We start from the raw sequence: 11,781 nt of genomic DNA, 5'->3' as shown, positions 1-11,781 counted from the left end.
AAATTGGGGCTCAGTGAACTCTGGGGAAATGTTCACCAGTCACTGGAGGTGGCGTTGCAGTCTATGGATGGGGTTATTCTTCCTGTCTTCCTTCACATAGGAACTGGCACTTCCAAAGGAGTGATTTTACTCACCCTTAATATTTGCTTGAGAGGAAAGATCTAGAAAAAAGGGCTTTTCTAAAGCTAAGAAACGAGTCTCTTTCACAAAAGAACTAAAAACAGATTCATGAACTTGCTAATGGGTTTTCCCTCCAGGGGAAACTCCTCGTGCACAGTGAAACCTGTCTTGGGGCAGAGCCTTGTGGGGTGCATGTCAAAGTAACCATGGAGCATCAGCTCTGCCTGTAGCTTGGCAGCCTTAACCCAAGTGGTATTCAAAGGGCTATTCCTTCCACCACGTTAGACTGTGCACCCTCCTGGTAGAATGCAGGTTCCTTCCCACGTTTCTCCAAGGTTTGTTTGGAAGAGTTACTGACCTAGTTGATAACCGCGTGGATAAAAATGGCAATGATGAAAACAAACACGCAAATGAATATTTCACTGTAAAAACTGACCAGCAAAGACGACAAAAGGGATCATGAGTGAGTCAATTTACCACCCAGAAAAGAATTACAGATAACTGGACATGGGTAAAAAAGAGTATCTTCTATGTTATATAATACTTATGTTATATGATATACTTATATCATATAACACAGCTTATATGTAGGTTCCTTTTCTTTCCTTAAAATATTTCTTTTTTAAGAAACAGGTTCTTAAAAAACCTATAGGTTTTTTAGGTTCCCTTTCTTTCCTTAAAATATTTCTTCTTTTTTTTTAATGGAGCAACTTAATAGTGCAAAGTTTAAATTGATTAATTACAGAGCCTGTGAATAGGAAAAATATTGACTGAGTGACTGGGTACACTTGCTCTCTCGCCATTCACTGAAACATGCAAGCTGAGAGGAGGGAGTGGAAATGAACAGGATAAGCAAAGAAAAGAATTGCCCTGCAGGCCTGGCGAGGGACCAGACTGGAGAATGAAGCAGTGATGTGGCAGCCTCACCCGAGTCCGGCAAACCCTGCGGGGGAGGGGTAATGCACACCGGGAAAGCAGTCTCCCCCCCCCCCCCCCCCCCCCCCCCCCCACCCCGCCCCTACCGCGCTGGGAGTGAATCACTGTGGTTTTAAAACACTCCATGCAGTACAAAGAACTCTCACATGAATCTTGTGGTTTGAGAGCACCTTTATGTATCATTTCCATCGGTATCATCCATGAACTCTTACCAATGATCTAAGAGCACAAGAAGCATACACACAAACACCTTCGGGTTGTCAGCAACCTATTTTGTCCACAGCCACCCCAAAAGGGGGAAAATGAAACACAGAGAAGCAAACGTCAACCCTACCTGGCAGTGGCAGTGTGAAAAGATCGGACCAAAGCTCCCCCAGCAGACCCCAACCTGTGTGATCCAGTGATGGAAGACGATAGGGCCTCTGGTAGAAATGGATGGAAAACCATTCTTACCTTCTCCCTCCTGGAGAGTTAGGGGAAGAGTCTCTACAACAAACTTGGGTCCCTACCCAAATACTGCCAGGCGGGTCTTCGCTGTAACAGTCCTGAGGAGCAGAGGCCATCTTTCCCATAGGATTGTGAAGAGGGAGTGAGGTGGTGCAGGTGAAGCACCTGGAAGGGGGCGGGTACCTATTAAGTGCTCAGGAAGTGCAGCTGTTAGTTTAATCAACAGGCCCTTTCCACTCCCCCCTTCCCCCTCCCTTTTCTCATTCACTCCGGATTCCTTCCCAGGGAGGCTGGGAGCTGATGAATTCCAGGATGTATTTCCCTGGGCTATGCTACCTCTGAGATGCCACCATCTCCGGGTTCTTTCTTCACTGGGGCTGCTGCCCAAACTCCCAGGACTCCCTTGGAAAACTTCTGTTGGAAAAAAAGGCAACCTGCGACTTCCTACCCTTTTCCCTGCTCTCACTTTGCAATCCTGGGAGAATGGCGGCCTGGCCCTCCCGGGTTTGCAAAGGGAGGTATATGGGATTCTCTGGGGACTGACATTGGAGTACGCTTTAAATTGGAAGCTCTCGAGACATCAGAACATGCTTTTCCTCGATTTTTTTTTTTAAGTAGAGATTTTGGAGAAGCTGGCAAATAGGTCTTCGTAAATACAGAAGGACAAAATATAATTTGATTTCTTTCATTAAATTTCTGGGTGAGTGGAGGCACAGAACTCTGTGCCATGGGGCGGGGGGGCGGCGGTGAGGGGTGTTTTCTTATTGATGAGATGCACTGCGCAGGTCAGCTCCCTAAACCGAAAAGAGAAGAGAGACTTGCCGGGGCGGGGGTGTGTGGCATTAGGGTACCTGCGCCTGTTTAGAGGGCCGTGGATGTGGACGTGCGGGAGGGAGAGGCGTGCCAGGAGAGCGCGGGAAAGATTACTGGAGAGGTGAGGGTGCGTCCGCTCGCCGCGCCCTGGCTCGCGCGGCCCCTGGCCGGGCGAGGGGTGTGATGCGCGAGTGGGGTGGGAGGGGGCAGCAGGCGGGGCCTGCCACGTCACTTGGAGAGAGTGTGTTGGGAAGGAAGGGCAGAGCGGAGAGCCGAGCCGCTGCAGCTGCGGCGGCTGCAGCGAAGGCACAAGGGCTGGGGAGGCGGGTCCGCGCGCCCCGGCGCCGGGGCGGCCCCAGGGCCCTCTCGCAGGCCAGCGGCGCGGCTCGGAGGGAGGCGGTGGCGGCCGCGGCGGCGGGAACGGCGACCTCGGCCAGCGGAGCCCGCGGTGGCCGTAGGGCGGAGGCCGAGCCCCGCCAGGCGTCTTGGCCGAGCCGGAGGGAGGCGCATCTGGCGCTCGGGTCCCAGCGGCGGCCGGGGGTCTGGAGCTGCTGGAGGAGCGCCGCGGGAGCTGGGACGTGCTGACCGGTCTGGAGGGTGGACCCCCGCGTCCCGGAGCCCAGTCTGGGGAGGGCGGGGGCGCGAAGCCACGCTTCTTTCCTGGCGTCCAGCTGCACACGCGCCAGGCTGCGGCTCCAGGTACCACAAGCTGCATCTAGCATCGGGCGCGGATAACTAGGGGCGCGGAGCCGAACCCTCCGCGCCCAGGTCACCTCCCCAGACCTAGCCCGGCGAAGACCAGGGCTTCGGGGCTTCGGGGCCCGACGTCGGTCGTACCGCGAGCCCCACCCCGAAAAGAAGGCGCCGCCGAGAGCTGGGAGGCGGCGCCGCGCCCGGGAGGTCGTGTCGTGGGCGCCGTCCTAGTGGCGTGGAGCGCACCGCGGAGGGGACATGCGATCGGAGAAATCCCTTACGCCGGCGGCGCCGGGGGAGGCCCGTGGGCCGGAGGGGGAGCAACAGGATGCCGGAGACTTCCCGGAGGCCGGCGGCGGCGGCGGCTGCTGTAGCAGCGAGCGGCTGGTCATCAACATCTCCGGGCTGCGCTTCGAGACGCAGCTGCGCACCCTGGCGCTGTTCCCCGACACGCTCCTGGGCGACCCCGGCCGCCGCGTCCGCTTCTTCGACCCGCTGAGGAACGAGTATTTCTTCGACCGCAACCGGCCCAGCTTCGACGCCATCCTCTACTACTACCAGTCGGGGGGCCGGCTGCGCAGGCCGGTCAACGTGCCGCTCGACATCTTCCTGGAGGAAATCCGCTTCTACCAGCTCGGGGACGAGGCCCTGGCTGCCTTCCGCGAGGACGAGGGCTGCCTGCCCGACGGTGGCGTGGACGAGAAGCCACTGCCCTCCCAGCCCTTCCAGCGCCAGGTGTGGCTGCTCTTCGAGTACCCGGAGAGCTCGGGGCCCGCCCGGGGCATCGCCATCGTCTCGGTGCTGGTCATCCTCATCTCCATCGTCATCTTTTGCCTGGAGACGCTGCCGCAGTTCCGCGCAGATGGTCGGGGTGGAAGCAATGGTGGTGGTGTCTCCCCGGTGTCCAGGGGCAGCCAGGAGGAGGAGGAGGACGAAGACGATTCCTATGCATTTCATCCTGGCATCACCGCGGGGGGAACGGTGGCAGGGGGCTCATCCGCACTCAGTACCCTTGGCGGCTCCTTCGTCACCGACCCCTTTTTCCTGGTGGAGACGCTGTGCATCGTCTGGTTCTCCTTCGAGCTGCTGGTGCGCTTCTCCGCCTGCCCCAGCAAGCCGGCGTTCTTCCGCAACGTCATGAACATCATCGACGTGGTGGCCATCTTCCCCTATTTCATCACCCTGGGCACCGAGCTGGCGCAGCGGTCAGCCAGTGGAGGCGGCGGCCAGAACGGGCAGCAGGCCATGTCCCTGGCCATCCTCAGAGTGATCCGCCTGGTCCGGGTGTTCCGCATCTTCAAGCTGTCCCGCCACTCCAAGGGGCTGCAGATCCTGGGCAAGACGCTGCAGGCCTCCATGCGGGAGCTGGGTCTGCTCATTTTCTTCCTGTTCATCGGAGTCATCCTCTTTTCCAGCGCTGTCTACTTCGCAGAGGCCGACGATGAGGATTCGCTCTTTCCCAGCATCCCGGATGCCTTCTGGTGGGCCGTGGTTACCATGACCACGGTGGGCTACGGGGACATGTACCCCATGACGGTGGGGGGCAAGATCGTGGGCTCGCTGTGTGCCATCGCCGGCGTCCTCACCATCGCCCTGCCCGTGCCCGTCATCGTCTCCAACTTCAACTACTTCTACCACCGGGAGACCGAGCAGGAAGAGCAAGGCCAGTACACCCACGTCACCTGTGGGCAGCCTGCCCCGGACCTGAAGGCAGCTGACAACGGACTTGGCAAGCCTGAATTCTCGGAGGCCGCCCGGGAGCGGAGACCCAGCTACTTTCCCACTCCACATCGGGCATATGCAGAGAAAAGGATGCTCACCGAAGTTTGACGGATGCAGGCCGGGCCTGCACGGAACGAAGGACACTGAACCAACAATCCCTTAAGGCTCCTTGTCATTCTCCACTACTCGCACCCCAGCTCCAGGTGACTTCCTGACTCCCCCCCCCCCCCACCCTTTTTCCATAGTAAGTCTCCCTCTGATTGTAACAGGGAAGGACAAATCTGACTCCATATTGGATCTGTTTCTTTTACATTAACTTTTGTATTCTATTGTTTTTGCTACAAGTTAATCACTAAAGGAATGTTGCCTATAGCTTAAAATATATTACATAATGGCTCCCCCCCCCCCCCCCCCCCCCCCACACACACCCCCAGTGGCTGGCGCCAGGACCACACACCTGGACTCTCAATCTTGTTACTTGACCCCTGCAGCATCCAAGGTTTCTCCATCTCAGTGACATTTTCCAAACTCTAACGGTGCCACCCATTCGTGCCCATCTTCTGTCACATGGATGAGATTTCCATCTGACCTTCGTCCCTCAAGACTCTGATTTTTCATGTCTGGGACTTGTAATATCTCTAGGAAGAGCGACGTCGACAAGATGGAAACAAGGCGTACCTGGGTCCTTTTTCTCCTGAGCATCTGCGGCTTTGGGGCATGCACCTGTCTTAGCTTCTGGCCACATGGTAACTGGCAGAAACGGGCGGACAGAAACAGTACTCCTCCTTTGTTTTCCTCCAGCGCCCTGTGGCACCGGCTGGTCATCCTGAAGTGGACCCCTGGGAGAGCCTTCAGCTGCCCAGCCTGATAATATGCTATACCTCTCTAATCTTGGATGGAATTAGAGAAACTACAATTACACTTGGCCATTTGGAGGATATGAGAGTCAGTCCTGGACCAAAGGGGCCAATGGATTCTTCCAGGTGCGATCTGGCATAGTAGACACATCAGTCTTTGGTCTGCACTTCGTTCTCCCCACTCTGATCCCCTGACTCTCTCGAGCTTCCAGGAAGGCTCCTTCTCAGAGCCAAATACTCTTCCTGTGCAGAGGAACTGGCAAAGGGGAACCCACAGAGCTGGGAGAAATGGCTGAATATAATCAAGCACCTGGCTTGACCGCTTATCGGAAGAGAGGTGCCACGGAGACAGTGCCATCTACGGGGGCAGAGGAGTCTTCTGCAGATAGCAAATTTCTCTCCCTCACTCCCCCCGACCCTCTCTAGTCCTCCACCCTTCTTCCTGGGAGTCTGACTTAGGATTGCTGTTGAAAGCTTTCTAAAGCAGACTCCAGCCTAAACCCACAGACAGGTAGAAGCATACATTGGTTGCTAGCGTGGGCTTTTTTTCCCCTCCAATTTGTGGGCAATGAGACAGGTGGTTTAGAGTAAGGAAAAAGCATTATTCCTTTGCTGACAGCCTCACTGTTAGAGGTTTTTGCTGAGTCAAGCAAACATTCTCCTGCTCTGGCCCTGGAGCTGCAGCCCACAGCTCTCACTGGTAAGGTACCACCTAGACCAAGTCATCTTCTCCCGTTGTGAACCCCTGTTTCTGTCCCCTCATCACATTGTCATTCATTTGTTGCCTTGATCAACTGTGATGCACTGTTCTGAGCTCTCCTGGGTACAGTTCAGAAACCGGAAAGACTGTTAATGAGTTTTTAATTTTATAAACTAGGCTTTAAGCCTCCTTGATAAGAATTAAAAAAAAAGTCTTTTCTCAAAGAGCAAACTTATGAGGGACAGCCTCTTGAGGGTTTTCTTGAGAGACACTGTCCGGATGTTGCCACACTTTACAGGGTAACTTGGGTGCCACAGTCCCTCTTTGTGCCTCAGTCTCCCCACCCATTCAATGGGAACATTCATGTCTTCCCCCCACCCCCACCTCATGGGGAATGGCCCGTGAACTCATCTGGGAGGCTGGGGATGATGCTATGCAAATGTGTGAACTTCCGTAATGGTTTCTAGTTCATTACCACGTTTCCCCATCCCCCGTAGGCAAGGCCTCCCTTCAGAGTTCCTGCCTTGGATCCAGAGCCCATGCACAGACCATTCTGGGCCATTAGCTCTTTAAATCCCTCCCTAGCCTCTTGAACTGGGCCTTGGTCTTTCTTCTTACTTTTTGGCAAGGAGGATGCTCTTTTTGGAGCGATCCAGTGGGATCCTTTTAGGGCCAGACACCATCATCTTGATTGGGAGCTTGGCTTCTCCAAACCTGAAATGCAGCAGGAGATGCTCATGATTCAGACACTTGCTCTGAGGCCATAAAGTGCCAGGTTTCCAAATCTCTTCTGGAATATTACTCCTGGCAATTCGGGGGAAAGAGAAGGCCCACTCAGAGGCAAAAGGGATGCTTCCAGCGAGGGTAATGTTGGAACACGTATGCATGTGTCTCTGTATGTATGTGTGTGTCATCCTCATCACCATTTCCTTTTCAAGTCAGAGCATGCCCGAAAGTAAAGGGTTTATGGAGAGCTGGGCTCTCCAGGGACTCTGGTTGCCGTAGCAACCTTCCAGCCTGTTCTCTCTATCTTCTGACTTGGGCAGCCAGGGAGAACAGCAGACTACGTATTCCCAGCTTCTGAAAGGGGGACGCCTCTCACACATGGCTGTAGGGGCTGGTAGGGCTAGGACAGGGATGCGTGACCTTCGGAAAATGAAGGGGAAGCAGGTCCCCAAAGCTTCCTATCTGGACATTTCTTCCTGGTTTCCCCACCCAGTCATTGAAGCTGCCTCATCCCACCCCTGAGTCTTCAGAAACTTGAATGCTAAGCAACTGCCAGTTAAAGCAATGTCCATATTATTGTTTTTGAAATGGCCTTGGAGGGGGACTAGCTTCTCCAGAGGCAGTCAAGCTGGGCCTCGCCAAGGGTCATACTAGTTTTAGTCCATAATAGCACTGCGGAGCGCTCACGTCCTCAGAGAGAGGCTCCTCCCAGCGCTGAGAGAGACAGAGAAATGATGCTTCTGCTTCCCAAGGAACAGTCTAGCTCTTGGGAGGAATCTCATAGGTGGTTCATCTTAAGACGTCGAAGAAAAACTGAGAGGCTGTGTGACCTGACCTAGTTCCTGTGAAGGATTCTGCCAAGTGACCCCCTCTGACTCTGAGCCTTTTGATTTGGGTTTTGCTCCCTGAGCGCCGCGACAATCTGTGCCCGGTGTTGCTGTGACAGCTGGGGTGGCGATTTCGCAGCTGCCAGCAGAGGGGTTCAGGTCATCGTTACACCTGACTCGGGCCCACAGGAGCGCCCAGAGGTCTTCCTGGATCTGTGAAGCTCGGCTGAGACGTGGGAGGTGCCTCCTGCCAGATCAGCCCCAGGAGAGAAGGGGACAGCTGGCCGTCTTTGCACCCGAGGTAGGTTCTCGTGTTGGGGAATTTCGTTCTGGTTCAGTCCTTCAGGCCAAATGAGAACAGGGGTGGGAAGGGCCAGAGAGAGGGCGGGAGAGAGCGTGTCTGGGGGAGGGTGAAGGCTTTGGTTTCCTTTCCTCAGCGGCCACCTCGCTCTCTGTGTGTTTTTGTCTGCATCTGCCTTACTCTCCGTCTCTGTTTCTGTTCCCACACTGGTCCCTCCCTCCTTCATCCCCTTCATATATATATATATATATATATATATATATATATATAATTTATGTATTAATTTGGCTACGCCGGGTCTTTGTTGCGTCACGCGTGTGGGATCTAGTTCCCCGACCAGGGGTTGAACCCAAGCCTACTGCACTGGAAGCATAGGGTCTTACCCACTGGACCACCAGGGAAGTACCCCCTCATCCCCTTCTAATCACCCCCTCTTCTCTGTATTTCCGCCTTCCTTCTGCTGTTCAGTGTCACTTCCTCTGCCCTGTGTCTCGTTCTCACATCTCTGATTTTCCCCCATCTGCTGTTTGAGCCTCTTCGTCCTCCTCTGTGTATCTTTCTCTCTGTCTCTCTCTTACATTCTCAGGGGCTGGGAGCACCTTGGGGCATTTCCCTTGAGGTTTGCTCTTTGGACTCTAGGACGGCTGTGACCTAGGGTGTTTGCTCAGAAGGTTGTTCTCCAGCTGGAGGATCCCCTTTTTTCTGTCATCTTGGTACAGCATCCTTTCCTAGGGTACTCACCTCTGTGGACAGGGTCCCGAGCTTCTGGAGCAAGGTGAGATTGCTGTGGGTTTAGAAGATGTCTCGGACAAAATTTCTTGAATCTGCAAGGATAAAATAGAGAAGGGGAGAGAGAGAGAGAGAAGGAACCTGATAGCAATACATTTCAGAGAAATACTTTGATTGTGTAGCACAGGACTATGCTCACCTCAGGGTCCCCCAACCTTAAGGAGCTTACAGAAAAGTTCAAGACAATGGCACAGTGGAAACAGTGAAATAAACACAGAAAAGAGGGCTTAGGAGGAAGGCATAGCGTGGAGTTAGACAAGAAAAAGTCTTCATTCAAGGGCGACCTTCTGACTGCCCTTAATTCACTCGAAGGGTCTCAGAGCTGCCTCTCTTGTCCCCTGAAGGCAGAAGAAAAGCAAAGGACATAAATGTCAGTGGTGCAAGGTGCGGGGGACACTCCTTGGCATGATGGGTTAAGATTCACCAACCGGTCCCTAGGGAGGCTTGTGCATCTCCTTGCTGGAGGGCGTGTAGGCTGAGTCCCACCTGCATCAGGATATCAGGCGGCTTTTGGAGGGTAAGGGACATTTTCTGAAAGAGGATTGTGGTGACAGTTGTACAGTTGTATAAGGCAACCCAAGAAAGTCACTGAATTGTTAAAAAAAAAAAGTGACACGAGACTAATAACCTCAGAGTTTCACCTCTTGTCTGGGAGATGATTTGTTTTTATAAATCCAGAGGTTAAGCCTCTCTAAAGATGGACCAGACTCTGCGTATTCAGGATGGAATGACAGTTTTTTTTCTCTGCCACACGGGGACACTTTAGAGCTTTCATGCAGTTGCTGCCTACTCCTCCCTTCCAGTGCCAAGAAGTTTGTTTTCTTTTGTTTTGAATTTTGACAATGAAACCTTTGTGGGACTGGCATGCCCCTTTCTTTTTGCTCTGAAGACAGGCCAAGCCATTCCTGGTCTGTACAGAGCCTGGTTAGCATGTACTGAACCAAATGCAGAAACCTCCACCTTACCTCTGTACCTGGAAACTCAGAATTCCTTAAGAAATTACACAGGAGTCAAGGTGTTTTTCTCCTGGCCGGGTCCCCACCCTCCAGCCGCTGATGGGGCCCCGTAGGCTGTGGTGCTTCCAGGAAACAGAAGTAAGGGTGAGAGTCTTCCCTTAGCTCGTCCTCCTCCAAGAGCGCTCATCGGATGTCATTCCTCGCTCTCTCTCTCTTTTTTTAAAAAAAAATTTATTTATTTATTTATTTGGCTGAGCCAGGTCTTAGTTGCAGCATGTGGGATCTAGTTCGCTGACCGGGGATCGAACCCGAGCCCCCTGCGTTGGGAGCGCGGAGGCTTAGCCACTGGCCCACCCGGGACGTCCCTGTCATTCCTCTCTTGCTCTTAATTGCCTTCCACTCGCTAATCCCTTCCTTCACCACGACCCCCCGACCCCTGCCCTGCTTTTCCTCACATGACACTTTCCAGTCCTGCTGTTTATCGTGCCTTCTCTCCCCTGGCTGAGCCCTCGCTTTTGGCAGTGTTTTGTCCCCCGGCATCTCTCCATAAATGCCAAGATATATTTCCAGAGAACACCGTCCTCCCGGGACAATCTGGCTGGGACCTCCGGGCCGGCTCTGATTGGCTTTGACTGTGCGTTATTGCCCCGGGAAGCAAAGTTTGGTCTAATTCTAGCTTGTCAAGGTCACTTAGAGAAGGAAAAGAAATCCATTCTTTAAACCAAAAGATTTCCTCTCTCCATCCCACTTGACTCCGGGCTTCCCGGGGTGCGCGGTTCTCTTGGACCAGAACAAGACCGGAGCCTAGGGCTTTTCGGGAAAGGGAACCTCTGGATGCAGACCACCGGGGATGAGGACAGATGGGCTCTTAGTTCTCGTGTTACCATGTCTCCCCGATGAACCACTTTCCTGTTCTGGGCTTGAGGTCCTTGTGGGGTTGGAGAGGGTCATTTCTTTCCCTTCCTTTTGCTCTGAACTCCTAGAGAAAGGCGTTCATACCACCCCTTGGTCCCGTATAGTTTTAAAAATTTTTATTGGAGTCTAGTTGATTTACAATGTTGTGTTAGTTTCAGGTGTACAGCGAAGTGAATCAGTTATACATATGCATAGATCCACTCTTTTTTAGATTCTTTCCGCACATAGGTCATCACAGAGCACTGAGTAGAGCTCCCTGTGCTGTGCAGCAGGTCCTCATTAGTTATCTTTGGTCCTCATCCCCTTGCTTCCCTAAAGAAGGAGTGGAAACCTCTCAGTGAGCACTTGGGAAAGGTTATCCAAAACAAGTGACTGCTCGTTCCCAGAACAGGAGAGGAAAAATGAGGCAGACACCATAGTCAGTGCCATCAAGACTGGTCGCAGCTTGGCTGTCACCTAACCTATTGGGGGCCTAGCCCTGATGGGGTTTATGACAATTTTTTTAAAATGTATTTTATTGAAGTGGAGTTGCTTTACCATGTTGTGTTCATTTCTGCTGCACAGCAAAGTGAGTCAGTTATACATATATATTCTTTTTCATATTTTCCATTATGGTTTATCTGTGACAATGTTTTCTCCTTGTTGAGCACACCTCCGACCTCATCCTTGTTACCGTGGAGGGGTTTTTCCTTTAGTCTGTCCCGCGCCTGGCAGACACTCTTTGCCCGGCCCTAGAAAAATCCCAGAGCCTTAAGCAGCCTCTGTCACAGGTGCAGGGAATGCAGACAGACCCCGGCTCTTTGGCGAGAGTGAAACCAACATCTCAAAGGAGCCTCTGCAGCCGCGCCATCCGCGGCGCTGCTATTTTTGACACGCTTTTGCTCTTGCTTCGAGGACTTGACAACCGCGGTTTCTAGGAGACAGACAAACCCGCTCTTGGCAGCAGAGACATTGTGCTTTGGAAAAAAAAAAAAAAAAA

At 53.1% G+C, this 11,781-nt stretch overlaps 1 protein-coding gene across 1 annotated transcript; it reads left to right on the top strand.

Moving 5' to 3' along the window:
• The first annotated feature begins 3,177 nt into the window (after positions 1 to 3,177).
• On the top strand, positions 3,178 to 4,911 carry KCNA6 (potassium voltage-gated channel subfamily A member 6). Its single transcript, XM_007469439.1, has one exon. The coding sequence runs from the start codon at positions 3,268 to 3,270 to the stop codon at positions 4,837 to 4,839; it is 1,572 nt and encodes a 523-aa protein (XP_007469501.1). The 5' UTR covers positions 3,178 to 3,267; the 3' UTR covers positions 4,840 to 4,911.
• Positions 4,912 to 11,781: the final 6,870 nt, after the last annotated feature.

This window comes from Lipotes vexillifer, unplaced genomic scaffold (assembly GCF_000442215.2).
Source record: "Lipotes vexillifer unplaced genomic scaffold, Lipotes_vexillifer_v1.1 scaffold395, whole genome shotgun sequence".
Classification (NCBI taxonomy): Eukaryota; Metazoa; Chordata; class Mammalia; order Artiodactyla; family Lipotidae; genus Lipotes; species Lipotes vexillifer.
This window is presented reverse-complemented; position numbering and strand designations above follow the sequence as displayed.

Coding starts and splice junctions, on each gene's coding strand:
- KCNA6 (XM_007469439.1), top strand. CDS start 3,268: ATGCGATCGGAGAAATCCCTTACGCCGGCGGCGCCGGGGGAGGCCCGT.